Source organism: Dermacentor variabilis, unplaced genomic scaffold (genome assembly GCF_050947875.1).
Source record: "Dermacentor variabilis isolate Ectoservices unplaced genomic scaffold, ASM5094787v1 scaffold_18, whole genome shotgun sequence".
NCBI lineage: Eukaryota > Metazoa > Arthropoda > Arachnida > Ixodida > Ixodidae > Dermacentor > Dermacentor variabilis.
This window is the reverse complement of record NW_027460346.1, coordinates 148,010-169,291: the sequence shown is the minus strand read 5'-3', so window position 1 is coordinate 169,291 and position 21,282 is coordinate 148,010. Positions and strand designations below refer to the sequence as shown.

At 45.3% G+C, this 21,282-nt stretch overlaps 1 protein-coding gene across 1 annotated transcript in view; it reads left to right on the top strand.

Annotated features, from left to right (window-relative positions):
• The window catches only part of LOC142568337 (hemicentin-2-like), a gene marked incomplete at its 3' end in the record, with an annotated part of 187,227 nt that overhangs the window by 18,644 nt on the left and 147,301 nt on the right, over positions 1-21,282 (top strand). The window contains exons 4-9 of the mRNA XM_075678343.1: positions 976-1,058; positions 10,442-10,629; positions 12,917-13,040; positions 14,020-14,152; positions 14,818-14,969; positions 18,392-18,537. Of these exons, the coding sequence (XP_075534458.1) occupies positions 976-1,058; positions 10,442-10,629; positions 12,917-13,040; positions 14,020-14,152; positions 14,818-14,969; positions 18,392-18,537 (826 nt within the window). The remainder of the gene's footprint in view (positions 1-975; positions 1,059-10,441; positions 10,630-12,916; positions 13,041-14,019; positions 14,153-14,817; positions 14,970-18,391; positions 18,538-21,282) is intronic.

The following is a 21,282-nucleotide window of genomic DNA, read 5'->3' as shown; positions in this document are numbered from 1 at the left end:
GCGTGCATTTTTAACAAAGTATTTCAAAAACCTTCTTAAAAACAGAATTACTAAATAACCTTAAGCTCTTGGTTTCAAGATTTTCCCGCGTCAGTTTAGTGTCCGATTGTGGCTTCCACGAACACTGCGCAATTTGCATATAGCAGCAAAACTCCACAAAACAACTTTGTTGGTTTTGCCTGTGTTTTTCGTTTCTTCTTGAGATTTTATTTCATTAGTCGCAACACTTTTAGTAAAGCTTCACTCATACATCACTATTTCCCTTTTCCTCCCCTCACAGCTCATCCAAATTTGTCTGGATAACCGCTACCTCTTTCAGCCTGGCAGGCAAGCTGTCCCACATGCATTTCCTAATAAAGGAGTACCACAAGCCTCGTATTGTGGATCCTCTAAAATTCTTGCTTTTGATATCAATGATCCGTCTAAGCGAATCTACTTCGTCAAATGTGTTTTATACGCTGACGTTGCAACCATCTTCAAATGGTAAAATACTAATCAACTCGTTACTCAACTGCGCCATGACTTTGAAATTGTTGTCGCACGTTACGAGTTGAAAGTCACCCTCTTCCTTCCGAAGCAAAATTTCCGTGGAGGGCAAGCCTACAAGTACCTATATATTCTGCAGTATTTCAGACATCCTTGGTGATGGAATTCACGTTTTGTTGTATGAATCGTAACCAAAAAGCCACGCTATTACTGTCCCTAAGATGATGTGGCATTGGACTTCAGAAAGTAATGTCATTTACTGCAGAACTGCAGAATCTCTCTCATCGCATTCAGCTTATACATTCTCTCGAGCGTCTCTGTTCATAACTACGAGGAATTGATAATTTTCTTATAATTGTATGTGTGAGTCTAATTTTTGGAAACAACAAGCCCCAGAAACTCAGTTTCATGGCGACAGACGAGGTGCAAGCACTGTTGTTTGATCTCCACTATCCAGGTGATGTTATTACAGTCGTTCGTTATTTGCAGACTTCGTGACGCTGGCAACTACAGTTGCATTGCAACAAACGAGGCTGGAAAACTGGAGAAGAATTTCACAGTCGAAGTCCAAGGTAAACTACAATCGGCGTTTTACTTTTTTTTCGTCTTCGTTCGCTACTGTTTCACCTCGCACCTAATTCCGATGTGCTATGTGAGGTCAGGCATCATCGCTGAAAATCCATAATCAGCAGGCACGATTCCACTAGCTAGAATTATCGAGAGTAAATGAGCGAGCGAGTTAAGTTAGCAAATATATTGCTAATTCACCGAAGCTTTGTTTAGTCAATCAAGCGTCTTGCATAAAGTGGCAAGCAACTTCGTGCGTTTGCATTGGGTCGGCGCTTTCAGATCGATAGATATAGCAGTAACTGAGCAAAAAACGGCTTGATTTGAGCCAACGAAATGTTGATGTTCCTTTGGGGCACCTGTATTAGCGCGTCCAGATGTGTCATGGGAACTACGGCTCCTCAAGAAATAGTTCAACTGGCCCACCGTCCTTGTTCAAAAATAAAATACTGAAAGGCTCTTTCAGGAGGAATCGAATGAGAGGACACCATTTAGATTTAGGAATGATGAATTTCCCAAAGCTGCCCGGTCGGGATGCAGTAGGAATTGCAGGTGAAGCGGAATAGCACGTGTCTTGACAAATGCAAGCAGTTCCGCATAACGTGCCGCGTTAGAGCTGCTGTCTTTCACGAAATACGGCGTGCACTTTGCGAATCTTTTTTTCTTTCTTTTTCTTTTAAATAAGAAGCTCTGACGGATTATCCGCATCATAACAGTGTCCCAAAGTGTGCAGCATAGAAAACATTTCACAACGTAGGATGAGGACAGAGAAAACTAGCACACCACAATGAAGGGGTGGGTGCTTCTGTCCTCATTTTCGCTCTCGCCAAATTTGCTTCTGTTGTCTGACTCTTATGTGTACTCATCCTCGGAGCTGCAATGGTTTCCATGTTTCGGTACTATCCTGCCCAACATTTATTATTCGCATTATGGGGAGGCATGCGAGTTCGTTCCACTTCATAGAAAGCAACATGTTTTGTAGAGTCTGGGGCGCTCCTCATCTGTAAGTACGAGTATCGTTGTGACGTTACGTTGTGACATGGCTCGACAATTGGTGCGGGAAGGAGCTACGGTCACTACTAGTGCTGGGAATAAACAATTCGTAGTACAGATGAGTTCCTAAAATTGAAATAAGCACTTCGTTTTTATGATCAATGCGCGTTGACACGTAAGTAAGAGTCAGTAAAAGTGGTAGCATCACATTTTTTCAGTGTAATATATTTTGTTAAACATACATAAACAAAAAACTCGACGGCCCTGAGACAGGTCTGGAACACTTAACGCTTTTCTCACTCGTAAAACGCTAGCAATTCTAGAGCAATTAGCTGCAATAAGCTTAGCAGATCAGTTTTGGATGTGCTGCAACTGGAAAGCAAGGCATTTAGTCGACGGATTCTATGCAGATTACAGTTACTGAAGATAATGCACGCAAAAGTCCTGTAACGTAGATGTCATGATTACGTTGGACGATCAAGAAAACGAGCAGTCCGGTTAGCATTATACATAATGTTATTGATATGTTTGCCAGGTACCCTATTTGGTGGACATGCCGACCAATGGCACCATTTGTTCGCTATAGAGTCATAGCATGTGCGCGTACGAGATGTAGTAACTTCAATCTTCTAAACACATGTAGCGGCACAGACTATATCGACGAAAAAACCCCTTTGTTAATTTTTTTAACATGTTTGGAGAAGTTGGCCAGAATTCTGTGCGGACAAAGTTTTTTCAATAGTAATGAAATGCATATATCCGCGGTCCTCGACTTTTTTTTCAATGTTCTTACGGAAAGTCGAGCAGTTGTTTCGAAGCTTTAGTTTGCAAGAATTCCGCTATCTTAGGAAATTTTGTTGAGAACTTGGGGTTAAAGTCGACTTTATTACTTTGATTACTCTGCCATCGCCGGCTTGCAGCTCCTTCGTTCTGATAGGTATGCACATTTCCGCAGACTATGGTCCTGTTGCTGCCTTTTCCTTTCGCCACGTTTTGCATAGTTATGGGTGTCCCTCTTCTCCAGATGGCAGTGCGCATTAATTTGTACTCTTCTTTTGCCTTCCTTTATGTATCCTGCATGGTTACATCAAGCTTCAGTGCTAGCCCCACCCAGCTATCTCTCGTCCCAAACAATTCCTTTCAACAGCAGCTGTCCCTGCTAAAGTTTCAGGCACGCCAGCATGGTTGTTCTCAAAACCACTGCTGCGCCTTTCAAATCTTGGTCACAGTAAGGAATCAAGGATACTGTCTATTTACTTGCATAATTATTGCACTCACGTAATGATCGCATCCCCCCCCCCAATGTTGATGTCAAACTTCGATTTTTTTTTCTTTCCCGCGTAATGATCGCACCCCGAACTTGTCGAAGCGATATGTCGTGTGCCAAGCCTAGCTGATGACGATTGTGTTTACCGTGTGTCGAATGCTACGCGAATGACTCTTCGAGAGTTACCAAGCGGTCTGCACTTACCAAACATATCTTTAAGATGCCCCATTTCATTCCTTTCATCACTTTCTGCACTTCCATGAAAGAAAAATCTACAACCATACTTGTCTTGGCTTTATCGTTAGTAGGCTTTTTGGTGGTTGTAGTCAACAACAACAACAAAAGGCGTCTTTCGATTTCTCTCGTGTGCACTCATGGACACGCAACAAATCGCGAGCGGCAACGACTGTCGCCACGTTTACATTGATATGTTAGAAGCGTACCTTATTCATACGTCGGCGCGTGTAACACACCTACAATATTCGCCCACGCTTAGAAGAAACTTGTCGTATTAAAGTTGTAGTGAAGAAAAATGCCGCTGTTCTCGTAGCATGTCCGCCATGTGTTTCTATGGCACTGGCAGCTCAGTTTGCCCATCTCTGTTCCTGTCTCCTCAAAGTGGACATAGCTACGTTATTGCCGCAAACTTGCCGATATTAACGATATTATTCATTACTGATACGGAAGAAACTGTTTCAATGCACGTAATGTGCTCACTAGAAGAAAAAAAATCGCGTTCGAAGCGTTTGGCTCGCTCTGTCGGCCGCCATTTTAGTTTTGATGTCCTGCGGTGTTCCAGCGACAGCCGCGGTGTTTGTAGAGCTCTTGTCATCCGGCAGCAAACGCGGGTATCGTATATATGGTAAAACTTTAGTCTGGTCCATCGGAAGGCACGTCAGCACGTAGTGGGCCGCCCCCACGTCGGTATACAGAAAGGCCGAGTCTATCTGCTGCGTGGCGGGCCCGATGGACAGCTCAGCAAACGCGGGATAAAATTTTATTTCGCGGGAAATTTACCTCGCGTAATGATCGCACCCCTAAATTTTCATCATTTTTTTAAGTGCGATCATTATGCCAGTAAATTCGGTATGATGAGGTCTGAAGCAACTCGTGTTATCAAACATTTCTGAAGCAGCTGCCCCTGCAACATACCTCCACTGACGGATGGAAGTCCTTAGCTGCCTCAGGAGTTGTTTTCGTTCTCCCAGCTTTGTGGATACATCAGTTTCAGAATCGACAAGAAAACAACGTCGACGACTGCTAAGGTTCCTGCCATTAGTGAAGCCGTTGGCTATATATCTCAGGAACCGCCTCAGACGTGGACAGCATTTTGTGATGCTAAACTAACACTACGCATTATTTGCTCTGCGTTTAGACGAGAACCAATCGCTTACTTGCTCATGAGGCGGCCGAACTATACGGGTCTGCGTGGCGACATGGGCATGCACCGCACACCAGTTCATTGGGTTTGCGGACACTCTGATGTTGATGAAATTGAGCTCGCCAAAGCGCAGGAAAAACAGGTTCTCCGCCAGATTCAGATTACATTTCTATGCCATTTACGAGGGCAGATGCTAACGTTATATCGTAGTACAGTTAAACATCGATATACCGAACTGCAGGGTAAAGGCCTCTCCCATATTTCTCCAACTACCCCGATCATGTAATAATTGTGGCCATGTTGTCCCGGCAAACTTCTTAATCTCATCTGCCCACCTAAGTTCCTGCTGCCCCCTGCTACGCTTCCCTTCCCTAGGAGTCCAGTCCGTAACCCTTAATGACAATCGGTTATCTTCCCTCCTCATTACATGTCCTGCCCATGCCCATTTCTTTTTCTTGATTTCAACTAAGATGTCATTAACTCGCGTTTGTTCCCTCATCCAATCTGCTCTTTTCTTATTCCTTAACGTTACACCTATCATTCTTCTTTCCATAGCTCATTGCGTCGTCCTCAATTTAAGTAGAACCCTTTTCGTAAGCCTCCAAGTTTCTGCCCCGTAGGTGACTACGGGTAAGAGGCACAGCTGTTATACACTTTTCTCTTGAGGGATAATGGCAACCTGCTGTTCATGATCTGAGAATGCCTGCCAAACGCACCCCAACCCATTCCTATTCTTCTGATTATTTCAGTCTCATGATCCGGATCCGTGGTCACTACCAGTCCTAAGTAGATGTACTCCCTTACCACTTCCAGTGCCTCGCTACCTATTGTAAACTGCTGTTCTCTTCCAAGACTGCTAAACATTACTTTAGTTTTCTGCAGATCAATTTTTAGATCGACCCTTCTGTTTTGCCTCTACAGGTGAGTGAGCATACATTGCAATTGGTCCCCTGAGTTACTAAGCAAGGCAATATCATCAGCGAATCGCAAGTTACTAAGGCATTCTCCATCAACTTTTATCCCCATTCTTCCCAATCCAGGTCTCTGAATATCTCCTGTAAACACGCTGTGAATAGCATTAGAGAGATCATATCTCCCTGCCTGACGCCTTTCTTTATTGGGATTTTGTTGCTTTCTTTATGGAGGACTACGGTGGCTGTGGAGCCGCTATAGATACCTTTCAGTATTTTCACATACGGCTCGTCTACACCCTGATTCCGTAATGACTCCATGACTGCTGAGGTTTGACTGAACAAACGCTTTCTCGTAATGAATGAAAGATATATATAAGGGTTGCTTATATTCCGCACATTTCTCTATCACCTGACTGATAGTGTGAATATGGTCTATTGTTGACGAACCTTTACGGAATCCTGCCTGGTCCTTTGGTTGACAGAAGTCTAAGGTGTTCCTGATTCTATTTGCGACTACCTCAGTAAATACTTTGTAGGCAACAGACAGTAAGCTAATTGGTCTATAATTTTTCAAGTCCTTGGCGTTCCCTTTCTTATGGATTAGGATTATGTTAGCGTTCTTCCAAGATTCCGGTACGCTCGAAGTCATGAGGCATTGCCTATAGAGGGTGGCCAGTTTTTCTAGAAAAATCTGCCCACCATCGTTCAACAAATCTGCTGCTACCTGATCCCCCCCAGCTGCCTTCCCCCTTTGCATAGCTCCCAAGTCTTTCTTTACTTCTTCCGGTGTTACTTGTGGGATTTCAAATTCCTCTGGACTATTTTCTCTTCCATTATCGTCGCGGGTGCAACTGGTGCTGTACAAATCCCTATAGAATTCCTCCACCACATGAACTATCTCATCCATTTTAGTAATGATATTGCCGGCTTTGTCTCTTGACGCATATATTTGATTCTTGCCTATTCCTTGTTTCTTCTTCACTGATTTTAGGCTTCCTCCGTTCCTGAGAGCATGTTCAATTCTATCCATATTATACTTCCTTATGTCAGCTGTCTTACGCTTGTTGATTAACTTCGAAAGTTCTGCCAGTTCTATTCTAGCTGTAGGCTTAGAGGCTTTCATACACTGTCGCTTCTTGATCAGACCTTCCGTCTCCTGCGATAGCTTACTGGCATCCTGTCTAATGGAGTTACCACCGACTTCTATTGCACACTAGTTAATGATGCCCATAAGATTGTCGTTCATATCTTCAAAACTAAGGTCATTTTCCTGAGTTAAAGCCGAATACCTCTTTTGTAGCTTGATCCGGAATTCTTCTATTTTCCCAATTACCGCTAACTCATTGATCGGCTTCATTGTAGCTGTTTCTTCCGTTCCCTCCTCAAGTCTAGGCTAATTCGAGTTCTTACCATCCTACGGTCACTGCAACGCCCCTTGCCGAGCACGTCCACATCTTGTATGATTCCAGGGTTAGTGCAGAATATGAAGTCTATTTCATTTCTAGTCTCGCCGTTCGGACTCCTCCACGTCCACTTTCGGCTATCCCGCCTGCGGAAAAAGGTATTCATTATCCGCATATTATTCTGTTTCGCAAACTCTACTAATAACTCTCCCCTGCTATTCCTAGTGCCTGAGCACTAGGAATATGGGAGATTGTGGCCAAGTAATGCACCAGGCTGGCCAATCCTGCTCTGGTGAGGAAGTGAGTTACCGGTTCTGGTCACCGGAATCAGGCCGCACTCCAGGCCTGTTTATGGAATTTTTATTGACTCGCGGATTTTTTTTAATCCGATGGAAAATTGCGCGGCACCGGGATTCGAACCACGGTCCTCTTGCACGCGAGGCGTATGTTTCACCTGTACGCCACCGTTGCACACACTCCAAAATTGGTAGTCTGCACCGTCGCAGGCTCCCAAATTCATGAAAATGAGTTGTTTTCTGATTCAAATTTGCTTTTTTTTCGATCGCCCAATAATTCGAATAATTCCGAAGTCCCTTCCCGTGTAATAAATATTGATCGGCGACTGTACTTATTTGCATAAAATGTCGAATTTCCATACACCGAAATTTTGATATAACGAAGGAAATTGCCAGTTTAGTGACTTCGTTACATCGAGGTTTAACTGTACATCGTGCGTGTCGCAAACGAAAGCTACTTGTCTCATCCAGGCCACCGTCATCGCCGTCAAATTTACTTGATTTTGCGCTACAATTCAATATACCGTGCCACGTCCAAAGAAGCCACGCAAGCTTACTACACAGATTGAGATTTGGCGCCACCTTTACCCAACACTATCACCATCTTATTCACCATTCAGACAGCCTACACTGCGATAACTGTGCCATGCCAAACACTATAGACCATGTCATTTGTGTGCGCCCGCTGTGTTTGCGAGAAAGACAATCAATGTGTATATAGGGTCCATTATGAAAGTAATGCGCATGATTTTATTATGACGCGACTATCCATAGCAGCGAAGTAAAACCAGTTGGGAAATGTGGTGACGGTTCTGCCTTGCACATGTCCACATTTGCGGTACATGGTACAGTGACTGAGCATCTGGAAATGCGCAAGGTCTCCACGAAGCTCGTGCCGAAAGTGTTGATGGAAGATGAGAAATAACTTCAAATTTTGTGCTGTCAAGAATTGTTGGATTTGATTCAAAATGAGCCGGACTTTCTTAACTCTGTCGTAACCGGAGACGAATCCATCATGTTCGAGTACGACCCAGAATCGAAAAGGCAGAGCAGCGAGTGACGCACAAAATTATCCCCCCGCCCCAAGAAAGCGCGAATGTGCTAGTCTCGCATCAAAACGATGCTCATTGTCTTCTTTGACGCCCGAGGAACTGTCCATATTGAGTTTGTACTGCAGGGAAAAACTGTCAGCTCAACCTTTTACCTGGACGTGCTCAAGGGATTGAAACGCTGGGTCACACGCGTGACGGCTAACGTCAATGACATGGTCAAACTCCACCATGACAATGCCCCCAGCCGCACGTCCTTCATCGTTACCAACTTCTTGGCCCGTAGCAACACCCAGTGGTCCTCCATCCCTCTTACAGTCCCGACTTGACTCCGTGCGGCTTTTTTTTTTTTGTTTCCCCGACTGAAGAGAGCGCTGAAAGAAAAACATTGGGAGGCCCTGGAAAACACCCAAAAGCATGTTACAGCATTCCTGAGAGACATTCCCGTCGAGGACTTTCAGGGTGCCTTCCAGGCGTGGTGGACACGTCTCCACAAGTGTATTGATGCAGGGGGAGAGTATCTTCAAGAATTTTAACCATTTGTACAGGTCCCGTCAATAAATCTATTTGTTCCAAAATATGCGCATTACTTTCATAATGGACCCTGTATCATTGGCGCGCATCGACAACCAAACACTATATGAAAGCGTTCTTTTTTGTCCATGGCCAGGTTACGAAGGCCATTTTGGCTTTTTTGAGAGACAGTGGGGTGTATATGCGACTGCGATAAGCGTTTTAGGTTTTTCTTTCATGCTTCTTCTCTGCATATCATCAGCATCTTCGCCTTCTACTTCTCCTTCTGCTCCCCTCCCTCATGTGCCAACCCTGAGCAGCCGGCTAGAACACAGTAGTTCAGAACGACATCTCAGCTTGTCTCTTGTAACAAACCCCTCTCTATTCGCCGTGGCAGCCCACTGGCTATGTCTTCGGTTAAGGTCGCGGGTTTGATCACGGTCACGGCGGGCACATTTATATGGGACGAAATAAAAGAAAACATCCGTGTATTTAGATTTAGGCGCACGTTATATAACCCCAGGTGGTCAAAAATAAATCCGGAGTCCAGCACACATCGTGCCTTGTTATCAGATCGTTGTTTTGGCACCTAAAACACCAGAATTTATCTTTTTTTTTATTCTTCCTCACACATCTTTCGATTCTATCACAGTTAACACCAGCTGAGATGCCACTTTACAACCCTTACAGTGTGTTTGAATGTGAGCTCCTGGGCGCCAGTGGAAGTGAAGAAAATGGGCAGATGGTTGCTACAAGTGGTGTCAGTGAAAGCGGTCAAATATGAGACGGCATGGCGAGATGCCTACGTGGGAGATCATGCATGCAGTCACTTGACATCTGCTCCAGTAATACTTGCTCGGCACGTCAGAGTCATTTGAAAGCTGCCGTTGACAGCAGTGCACATCTCCGAAGGAAATTGCAATGCCAGGCTTCTTCTGTTGCAGACATGGAAGGTAGGGAGAGATGACAACATAATTGGGCAAGCAAGTAATTTCTTGTAGTAGTGGTGGTGGCGTTTTATACAGCGCTGCAATACCTCGTGCAAGTTGTATGCGAAAATACATAGGGGTCACAGCAAGCGGCAGTTGAATCGATCAACAGCGGCCGAGCCAGTCAAGCCTCAGTTCGGTGTCATTGTTTCTATGACGTGATTTGTCCTCGTCCAGGTAACAAGTAGTTCCAATAACAGCGTCGAACACCTGACTCAAGTAGCTGCTCCCCTATGAAACTTTGGCTCCAAAAGGAGGCTTTCATCTTTGCACGGTTCTGATCAAGTTTTTCGCGTGTATAAGGGGAGCACTGAAGCTGTCACATTCCTAGTTTTGGAGCATTCCATGCTGCTAAAGAAAAGGTGAAAATGTGCTAACATGAAATTTCAAACGTCCCGACACCAGTGATGGCAGCGCCAAAGTGCATGATGAGCAACCGCTGTAACACTCTTTCCGTTCATACATGTGGGCCGCCAGCCTACATCAGCTGATGCCAGGCATCAGCTGGAATCTCTAGCGGCCAACTTCGACAGGGCATTGGGCCACGGGTGCCACTCATTTTACCAATGTCTGCTCCCCACAGTGCCTCCCCAGATCAGCTCGCTGCCTACGTCAGGCGGCGAGGAATCCGCGCACGACGCATCTGAGAGCGTGCATGTTGTGGCAAATGAGACGCTAACCCTCCAGTGCCGGGTCACGGCACAGCCGGTAGCCACCATAGTATGGATGAAGGAGAGCACACCTCTGAAGGCCGACGGGATCCACCGTCAGGTAAGCAAGCGTAATTTTGTCGACCCACATTCTCATTTCTATTTTCCCGTTCCCACGTCTCGTACTTCGCATTTTTTTCTACGGAAGAATCTCACGAAGGCTTGGCGAACAGTAGCACAAAAAACGACGTACTTCTGATGAGCAAGCTTCAGGAAAAAGTTATGCCGACCCAACGCATATGTTGGGATCAATGCGATGCGAGCCAATTTAATGAGCACAATTGTCTTTATTTTCATCCTATACAACACCGTAACTATCGGACATTTAAGAAGCAAAGGTCTTGGGAGCGCGATATCACAGCTCGTCAGCCCAGAAAGCCCCCACTCGAGCTCTTCTACTGTATCCGAAGGCGACAGACTTGAGTGCCCGACTTTTTTTTAATGCGTGTGAAAGTGCGATCAAGTCTTGTCTTTTCTCTCTCTCCCTTTCTCTCCTTCTTTCTTTTACTCCCCTTCCCCACGTGTAGGGTAGGAACTGGACAAAGTCTAGTTAACCTCCCTGCCTTTCCTTCCTCCCTTCTCTCGTGATCGAATATTTGCCTTTATATTTATGCTCTAAACAGTTCACAAGCTATGCCGCAGTGCAAACACCAATTCAGGAGGTTTCGCAGTGTGGGATGCCGACGCAGAGATGTCACGAGGGCTATCAGGAGGTGTGTGTGTGTGTGTGTTTAGAACTGTACCCTTTGTGTCAGCGCGGCACACACCCAGTTGACAAAGATTTGGTAGCCCAAATATATTAAATTTGAGAAAATCACAAGAGCCATAAAATATTATGCGCTCCCCCATTAAAACAATTTTGTCCTTTAGCGATACCTGTGAGCCTACACTGCCTACCTACATGTGGTATGTACAGGATTTATGCTGTGAGAGGTGCGCTCACTGGCAGTGCCTTATTGGTTAAAATGATGTGCTGTAAAAGGCGGGAGCATTCAGTGGCTATACCCAGTTAACCGAGAATGCGGTAACCAGAATTAAAGAAAATTCTGAAAAATCAAAGGAACCGGTGAAATTCATGCAGTATTCCATTTAGCGGGATGGTACTTTAGAGACACCTATGAACCGGCAATCGAAAGGTTTAGCTCAGCGCTTACAGGGGTAGGAGTTGGAGACAAAGAAAGATTCGTTTTAAAGTTCATCGTCGCTTACGCTATCTTACGCTCAGCGGACGATGTTAAGAATGCAATGTGAGTGGGAGAGAATGCGGGCAAGCTGTTCACTCAGGGAACTTTCTGTATGAAAACTTCAAACACACACTTTGCAGGAACACATGCAAACTTGAGCCTCACAAGATCTTTCTATTGCTTTATGAAAGATTAACTCATTTCAAAGGCTTAGCATATAATGCTTTAAACCGTGAGCCTTTGGGCAAGTGTTCATGTGTATTTATGCACAGGCCAAGAATCTCCGCTCAATCGTACAAAGCCTCCCAAGAGCAAGTGTCGACATTCGTAGCTATATGCCTGCCTTTTTTTTCTTGAAGTTAACACCTGTTCCGTGAAGGAGGCTTGTAAATGACGCCTACAAAAAAAGCTTTGCTTCCATCAAACCCGGTAATCCCTAAAAAATTCCGTCAACTGACCAGTCTAAGTGACATCGTTTCTAATTCAAACATGTACGTAGCATCTCGTATAAGTATTTAAGACCAAATTAAATTCATAGTGGATGTCCGTATTTCTTCCATTTCTTTCTGTAAATGTAACAAAATGATCGACATAGCTGTCTCGAAATGTAGCGATGTCACGAAATATAGCTGAAGGTAACCGAACCGAAATTAGTGACAAGATATGGAGCTGTAATTTTTACGTGCCGGGTATGGAGATGCAACTCGGGGCTCCATAGCGGTCGAAGTCACTGTGTGAGCTTCATAGAAGTAAATCCCACTTTGTACAACACTGTACAAAGAATGTGTAACCAGAAACGTGAACGTTGTTTTTTATAATTATTTGCTGATCACAGAAGACCAGAGAGAGGGACACGCTTTAATGACAGGCTGGAGTCACAAAGGGCCGCCTGTGTGGCTTTCCTTTTATGTAGAGGGGGGAAGTGGAGGCATCTATGTGAATGCAGCGCGTAGCTAGTACGGAATTTCCTCTTCTACCTCAGATTTTTCTCTAGGAGAATTCAATATGGCTTCGCTTTGTAGCTCTGCGGTATAGGTTTACGGGATGCTAAGTTTCCTTATCAAGTAGAAAAACAACAACTATATCCGTGTTTACACTTTGTGTCTGGAGCTTAATGAAGCTTCACACACAGAATCCCAATAATGAACCTGTTACCTCCGCCAGGTTTCGCCAGACTCGGAGACGCTGACAATCGAGAATGTTGAAGTATCTGACCGCGGGAAGTACACCTGCGTCGCCACTAACGACGCTGGAACCGACGAGAAAGACTTTCACGTGAGCGTTCTCGGTAAGCCTAATTAAATTAAATTAAATTATATGGTTCTACGTGCCAAAACCACGATCTGATTAGGAGGCACGCCGTAGTGGGGGTTTACGGAAATTCGAACCACCTGAGGTTCTTTAACGTGAACCTGAAATCTAAGTACACGGGTGTTTTCGCATTTTGCCCCCATCTAAATGCCGCCGCTGTGGCCGGGATTCGATCCTGCGGCCTCATGTTTTTTAGCCCAACACCATAGCCACTAAGCAACCACAGCGGGTGTCTCGGTAAGCTTGGGTACCGGCTTCCGCGCCTCGACGTTCCACTGGACAAGAAAATGCGGCTGTCACGGGACGTCGAATGCTGCGACCAAATGCTGCACACTTGCTATTTCCGGCGTAGCCATTTACTTTCTAGGAAAATAAAGCACACCCTCGGGCTACATGTTGAGTGAGCATATTCGGTAACGTATTTACTGTCATGGACCTCTTGCTTTACGGTTCTCCTGTGGATCCATTGCTTCCAACGTCTATGGTTGGTGACGGGCAATCTTTGAATTTTAATTATGGTGGTCTTTCAGAACGCCATATGCAGAGTTCTTTCTTTTTTCTATTCCAAAAGTACTGTTTGATTCTTTCAATTGCATAATTCCACTGCCGCAAAAAATTTAGCCTTTCGCACTCTATGCAACTTAACACGATTACACTCATCTCGCCGTCTACGATTCGGCGATTGAATTTAGCTAATTACTACGAGAAACAAAGATTTTAGGGCAATTTGCGACATTATTTCAGAACAGATATTCAGACTACCTTGACTACTGTATGACCTTATGTATGAGAGAAGAAAAGGGGGGTAGGGGGGGTTGGCATTTCTCCTGATTTGGCGAAGCTTTTTTACTTTTAATTCTCTAGCAAACCGTGTATATTTCGAGAAAAGTCTGCGTAGTGACTGGTCTAAAGAAAAATAAGCGCACTTGACGAGGTTTGCTTGGTCTCTGCGACAGTGCCGCCAACGATAGCGGGCCCCGCATCTGTGGACGTCGACACTGTGGAGAACCGGCACGTCTCGCTTGAGTGCAGCGTTGAATCTCTGCCCCGGGCCACGGTGTACTGGACTAAAAATAGCCTGCCTTACCTGTGAGTTCATGCCTTCCCGCATTTATTCAGCATGAATGGTGCATTTCCTCGGTGCTGTCAGAGAGCATGTTTTCATGCCGGAACAGAGACCGTTTAGCGCAGAGGCTTGGAACATATTCTATATCAAGCATGTCTACCTTCCCAAAATCTGCTTAAAGTTTTATCATCTTGGAGACACAGTTCGCGGGTGGTGCAGTACTCATCTATGAAGCATCCCAGGAGCAAGTGCCAAATGAAATTCGCAGTGATTTTCTCGTGACCAACGGGGAAGTCGACTTCTGCTCGTATAAGTGCACTATCGCATCAGGAATCGTGTCGCATAATCGGCCATACTCAGCTAGCGAACATTCGATAAGTGGGAAGAATTTCCCGTTACCATGCAGCTCAAATGGCAACACAACTACTCGAAGAAGCCTTGACCGAAATGTTAGTGTTCCCTTTTGGAGCCGTCACACGTTCGAAATTCCGCGACCGAGACAGCGGCCATAGTTGGAGCGTCGCGTAGAAGAAACATCGCCAGAACAGTGAGGCTACGCGTAAACTATATGCTGCGTGTCGCCCACTTGTCCGTTCAAACTTTTCGTTCGAGGCTCATGGCGTCTGTGCCTGTACATACGTAAATGAATGTAAGCGCACGCTACGAGCTTTCGCCTCTGTCTTTTCAGCGTAGAAAACGCGGACAGCGAACTGACCGCCAAGTACGGACCTCGGGTGCTCTCGTTTCCGGCGATCCAATCGTCGGATCGCGGCACCTATTCCTGCATCGCCGAAAACGAAGCCGGCCTGGCGGAGAAGGCGTTCCGCATCGAAGTTCACGGTAAGTCTCTCTAGGCGCTATCAAGAAAGCGTGAAAAAAAGAAATTTGTTTTGCATAGCAGCAAAGCACGCTGTACAGCGTCAACATAAAGACCCGCTAAATGTCGGGTAAGTAGTTCAAGCGTTGATGTGGCACACTTAGAAAATGAGTCACGAAAGCTTTGTATGGCTGTGCGATATATAAGATAGCCCGAAAAAGACCTAACATAAAGAAAGCTTACAAATGTTGCCGCCAGAAAAAGATAACTTTTTAGAAGAACAAGCACCTGTATACACTGCTGCCATATGTGGTGACTTTCCAGAATCTAAGTAAAACTTGTTTCCCTAAAGGCATACGACATTCTCGCCATGCCATGAAGACCGGCTATCATAATGTGCAGGCAATGAAGCCAAGTGCGCTCTTGGCACTCAAGGTTGCTGGAAGAAGAGAGCTTAATTAGTTTCATGAAAGACATCAACGCTTTACTGGAAGTGGGATGTTGGTGCCTTTGTCACAACACCTAGTTTAGAGTGAAACTAGATCACATTTGCGTCCGTCGCCAATGCACTTTCGCAAAAACACGTAGACAGGCTGGCGCAACTGTAATTAAGTCCTTCGTATAATTTTTCTAAAACTGCAGAAATTTCAATCAGTGCAGTTATGATTTGGTTCGGAGAACAGGCTTAATAGTTGAAGTCGGAGACGCCTCCACAAACATTCCACGGGCATTCTGGCAATCTTACATTCTGCTGTTTTTCAAAATACCGTATCTACTCGAACCTAACGCGCATTTTGTGTCGATAAAACGGGCACAAATATTGCGTACACATTAGAATCGCGTACGACCCTAATTGTATGGTACCATATCGCCGTCGACATTTCAAAATGGCCGGCTCGTACGCGCTTCAAACCCAACTACCATAGCTCCCACCGTCCGTCTTCCCGTTTTCTGAGTTTGCTTTATCAGCATGGAAGTGCCGACTGTGAAGACATACCGAGTTCATCACGATGTCACAATTAAAAAGAAAGTGATCACGTGTGCGGAGACGGACGGAAATCGGGCTGCATCACGGGTTTTCGGAGTGCCCGAAAGTTGCGTACGGGACTGGCGCCAACAGGAGGGGCGTTCTACACGGCGCGGCCACGCGGCCCCTATCTTGAAAGCCATCTGCGATGGAGACACAGTCTACGCCTTCTACGATGGTGCTTCTACGCATCTAGGCGAACGGCACTGTGTTCTCGTCGCTTAGTCCGCATTGAAGCGAGAGGCCGCACTAAGGCCAATTCGCTCGCTCCTGCTACTGCACTTCCTCACTCCAGCGTTTTGATAAAAAGTTTTCGCGGTCATTGAGCGAGGCGTGTTCATGTTTCCTTGTGCGCGTGTGACACCATGCTTGTTAATTTAATTAGTAAGCGAATGTTTAAAAGTTTATAGGATCCATAAAACTACTATCCTTACTTTTCGTACAGCTGTCTACTAATTTGCTATCGCAACCGATGCTTCGCCTTTAAGCGAAACTGCGACTTTTTTTCATCTATGGCAACTTTAGTGCATTGGGAGTGAATCTTGTGTTTTTCCAAATAAAAGAAAGTTGTATGTCCGTATGAAAGAATTAGGTGCGCAGTACTGTGAATGACGTTTCTTTCTTTAGGTCACGGCAAACGGGTGCGCGTTACAATCGAGGGCGCGTTAGAATTGAGGAAATACGGGAATCAAATAGCGATCGTATTTTGCGCCTTCAGTAATTATCTTCGTAAATAGTCATGAATACTACGACAACCGCAGTTTGTTGGCACTGAAAACAAAAAAAAACATGTTCAACATTGTTTTGCCAACGACAATGAATATGAATGTGACATTGGTGTTGGCGACAGCATTCGCCACGGTTTTTTCAGTCCACTTACCGGATTTGAAAAATAAAACAAACGTTATTTTGGTCCTCAATGTTTCTGTCACTTAGTGTATATATTGTTATTTTCGCGAAATTTTTGGTTGTGTTTACTTTAAGTGAGCTGCTGCAGAGTGGTTTAGGTTTTAGCCACATCAGCTAGTTCATTTCTCTTAGCTCGGCAGGAAAAAAGAAACACAAGGTGTCATAAAAAATTAGAAAAAAAAGAATAAGGCGCCCACAGCGCGGATTTAAGTGACGTCCTTGGTAAACTTTGCACGTATGACTCCGTCACTTCTCAGAAGCAGTTTTGATCTTGTCATCGAATCGGTGCCGAGGTTCTCAGACTTCGCTACCTTATCACCATGTCTACTTTACATGTGCACTCACAGACACCCATAGAAGCACTTGAACAGACAGCCATATAAACTTTGCACGTATGACTCCGTCACTTCTCAGAAGCAGTTTTGATCTTGTCATCGAATCGGTGCCGAGGTTCTCAGACTTCGCTACCTTATCACCATGTCTACTTTACATGTGCACTCACAGACACCCATAGAAGCACTTGAACAGACAGCCACCTTTACACCAAATATCTTCACGTTACGATCCCTGTCTGTAAATCAGTTCGCCTTCTGAATTACACCGCGAAGCTCTGAAATGCGACTGTTTTGGCGCCACAGATCACAGGACGTGCTGCATAAACATAAGCGGTTCTATTAATCCAAATACTACTGCATCCTACATGGCACCTAGTGACCCAAGCATCTCACCATCACTGCCATGGCGACGATTCGAGGTGGCGGTTCCACTCATAGGCACAGATTACGTACATGCTTGCGAAAGTAGCGACAAACCAGAGCATAGGGGTAAGGAGGGAGAGACCGGACCTTCGTAGCTCAATTAAGTATGCAGCACACAGGACATGTGGAGATCTTTTCTTTTTGTTACAGTAGATAGGTTCCAAATATGTTTAGAGAACAAGAGAGAACAATAGTTACACAGATAGTTAGAGAACAAGTTAGGGACCGTGCAAAGAGCAATGAAACGAAAGATGTGAGGCGTATACGTAATACGTCAGGAAGAGAGCGATGTAGATCAGAGAGCAAACGGGGATAGCCGACATTATAGTTGACATTAAGAGAAACAAAAGGAGCTGGGTAGGCCATGTAATGCGGAGGGCAGATATCCGATGGACCATTAGAGTTAGAAAAGGTGTGCCAAGGGAAAGGACGCGCAGTCGAGGACGGCAGAAAATTGGGTGGGGTGGTGAAATTAGAAAATCTGCAGGTGCAAGTTTGAATCAGCTAGCCGCAAGGCAGCGGTAATTAGAGGTCGCTGGGAGATGCCTTCGCACCGCAGTGGCCATAAAGAGGTGATGATGATGATGACGATTATGATGATGATGATGATGATGGTGGTGGTGGTGGTGGTGGTAGTAGTAGTAGTCGTAGTGATCATGATGATGATCATGATGATGATGATGATGATGATGATGATGATGATGATGATGATGATGATGATGATGATGGTGTGCTGTGTGTAATATTGCAGTGCCTCCGAGGATTCAGGTTCCCGAGGCGACTGTTTCCGTGGTCGAGCATTCGCCCATCAAGCTGCGGTGCATTGCGTCTGGCGAGCCACAGCCATCGGTTGTTTGGATGCGCGACGACGTCCCATTGGATAAGAGGGGCAGCAAGGTGCGTTCCTCACGTGTGGCGGCTTTGAGCGCTATAAGCAGAGTGCATATTGGCAACCACTTTGTTTCACAGCGATCGTTGGTAATAATATTATTAATAATGTGGTGGCTTCGTCCACATATAGTGGCACCTGTCGCAGACATCATGCTTTCCACAATCGATCTTATCATGATCCTGTTTGCTTGGCAAAAGAAATCGACAGCAAACAAAACTCTGTTTGCTACACACTAGGACGACTACGAGTCTTATAGTGCGCGTCTCAGGGGCATCGTCGTCGTCATGCTTGTTATCTATCATTATCGCCGTTTCACCGTTGCTGTTGTCGTCGCTACCGTCGTTCCTGTCAAGGTCAAGGTGTCCTATTCGTTTGTACCTTCGTCGTCACGACATCATCCTGCCATTCACCATTGTCACGCAGTCGTCGTCATTGTAGTCGATGTTGTCCGGCCAGCAATCTTTGATATTTGTTACCACGTCAGGCTTTATTTTGAGCGTCTTTCTGCATTTTTTTCCTATAGTAAGGTAAAGTCGCTTTGAAAAGATAAGTGACGTAATGAAAAAGTAAACAAAAATTGCACCACTAGATGTTCATCATCGAAATATTCAGAACTCGCATTCACAGAAAGCTCTTTGCATAGAATGGTTCGTAACAGCAAATTCCAGCCAATCCTGATGCTGGACATAATTAACGAAAACGGCCGCCCAATGGGAACGATTATTTAGGAACGAAAAGCCTGATCAGTTCTGCCCCATGTCTGTAGGAAACACTCCAAAAAAGTATAATATGTAGTTGAAGAAGGTACGACCTCCGACAGACACCATTTCGATAATTGGCAGGAAATCACATAAAAATTTTGTGATTTTATAGCCCGCATTTATGCAGGGGAAGGGAAGCACAAAATTCAGTGGCCAGGCTATCTTCCGTATGATTGTGTGCTAATACAGTTCAACCTCGTTATAACGAAGTCGGTAAAATCGGCCATTTGCTTCGTTATATGGAAGTTTCCTCATATTGAAATTCGACCTTTTATGTAAATAAGTAGAGTCGCCGATCGAGTTTTCTTACACGGGACGGGGCCGCAGAATTTTCCGAATTATGCGCCAATCGAAAGAAAGCAAATTTGAATGAGAAAACAATTCATTCTGATAAATTTTGGGAGTCGGCAACGAATGATAGTTTCACGCCACGTACGTCGATGATTTATTCTCGGCGCCACGAATTAAGCGGAGCCAGCCACACTTTCGCGTGCACTCCGCCCCCGTGGCTGATAGCGTCGCCCGCACTGGGACGGCACTATCAGGAAAGGCGCCCGCAGCGGGAAGCGAATGCTTTGCAGGCGCAGTTTTTGTGAAAGACTGCAGTGGCGTTAAGGTGTATATAGCGCTGTTCACGTGGGCAGTAGTTAGAGCAATAAATCTTGAGCACCTTGTTGGACTTCCTGCAAACACTTTCCTCATGGCCTTCAAAAGATTTTGTGGAAGACGTGGAACACCGTGAATAGTATACGCTGACAACGCCAATACATTTAAGAAAGCTGCACGTATAAGCTAGCTTCCATGCACCAGTTGTTGAGGAAAGACGAAGTCAGCCAGTATTGCTCTACCCACGGCATAGCTTGGAAATTTATTGCAGAGAGAGCTCCTAGGTGAGGGAGCTTTTGGGAGCGGTCAGTTGGGATTGTGAAGACGTGCCTTCGCAAGTCATTGAGAAAGGCGTCTGTTGAACTACAGCAACTGTGTGCTTTGATGACTGAAACTGAACCTGTTTGGAACTCCAGAACCATAACTTCCATTTACTCTTCTTCTAAAGAGCCAGGCATTCTAACCCTGTCTCATGTTTCGTTAGACAGCCGTCTCCTGTGTAATCCTAAAGCTTCAGATGAACGGGGAAAAATTAATACTGAGCTGCTCAGCTTGCGGCTTCACAGGCAGCTAATATTGGAACAACTGTGGAAGCGATGACTTTGTGAACGTCTCCTGACGCTTCGAAGCGTTCACTCGAGGAAAGCATCAAACGTTTATTGCATAAATAAAGGTGACGGTGGGATTATTCGCGAGAACAACGCTCCAAGAATGTTCTGCAAAACTGGCGTATAGTGAGCGACTGCATCTAAAGTAAAGATGGCTTCGTTGGTGCATGTAAAGTTAAAATACCACGTGGCTCGGCTCACCGCTGGTCCGACTTGGGCAGAAACTGTTCCCTTCAGAACTCGTCCCCTCAGGCCCTGCAGTGTGTTAAATATTAGAGGAAGAGTACGACGACGGGGACTAGCGCGTTCAGCGCAGGCGGCGAGCCCGTGTTCATGCGCTTCTTGCCAATATGGACGCGCGGCAATTTTGCATGTGTTCACGGGCTTCTTTCCCGCCCGGACAAACACTCTCTTGTAGCACGTATTCAGCAACAGAAAGCTGTATCGGGAGGTTTTCATGTTCCTTTACAATTTTATCATCGACACTTTTCGTCTAATTCTAATTTGTGAGAAGTCGAATCATTAATTAAGAATAATTATGTAATTCGACAGAATAGAAGAAATTATCTGAGTATCTCCAAGCGACGGTAAATGACATTACCTTGGTTCGGTCCAGCTACGCGACATTTGTATACATTCAATCTTGGTGCATAATAGTTGGGACGCTCTGTAGACACTTTAAACGGCAATCCCGTGGGCGCTGCCATGTTTGACCACGTGGTAGCGCGTCCATTCTTTGCCTCAGCTGCCTCCGTTGCCTCTGTGTTTGCGATGG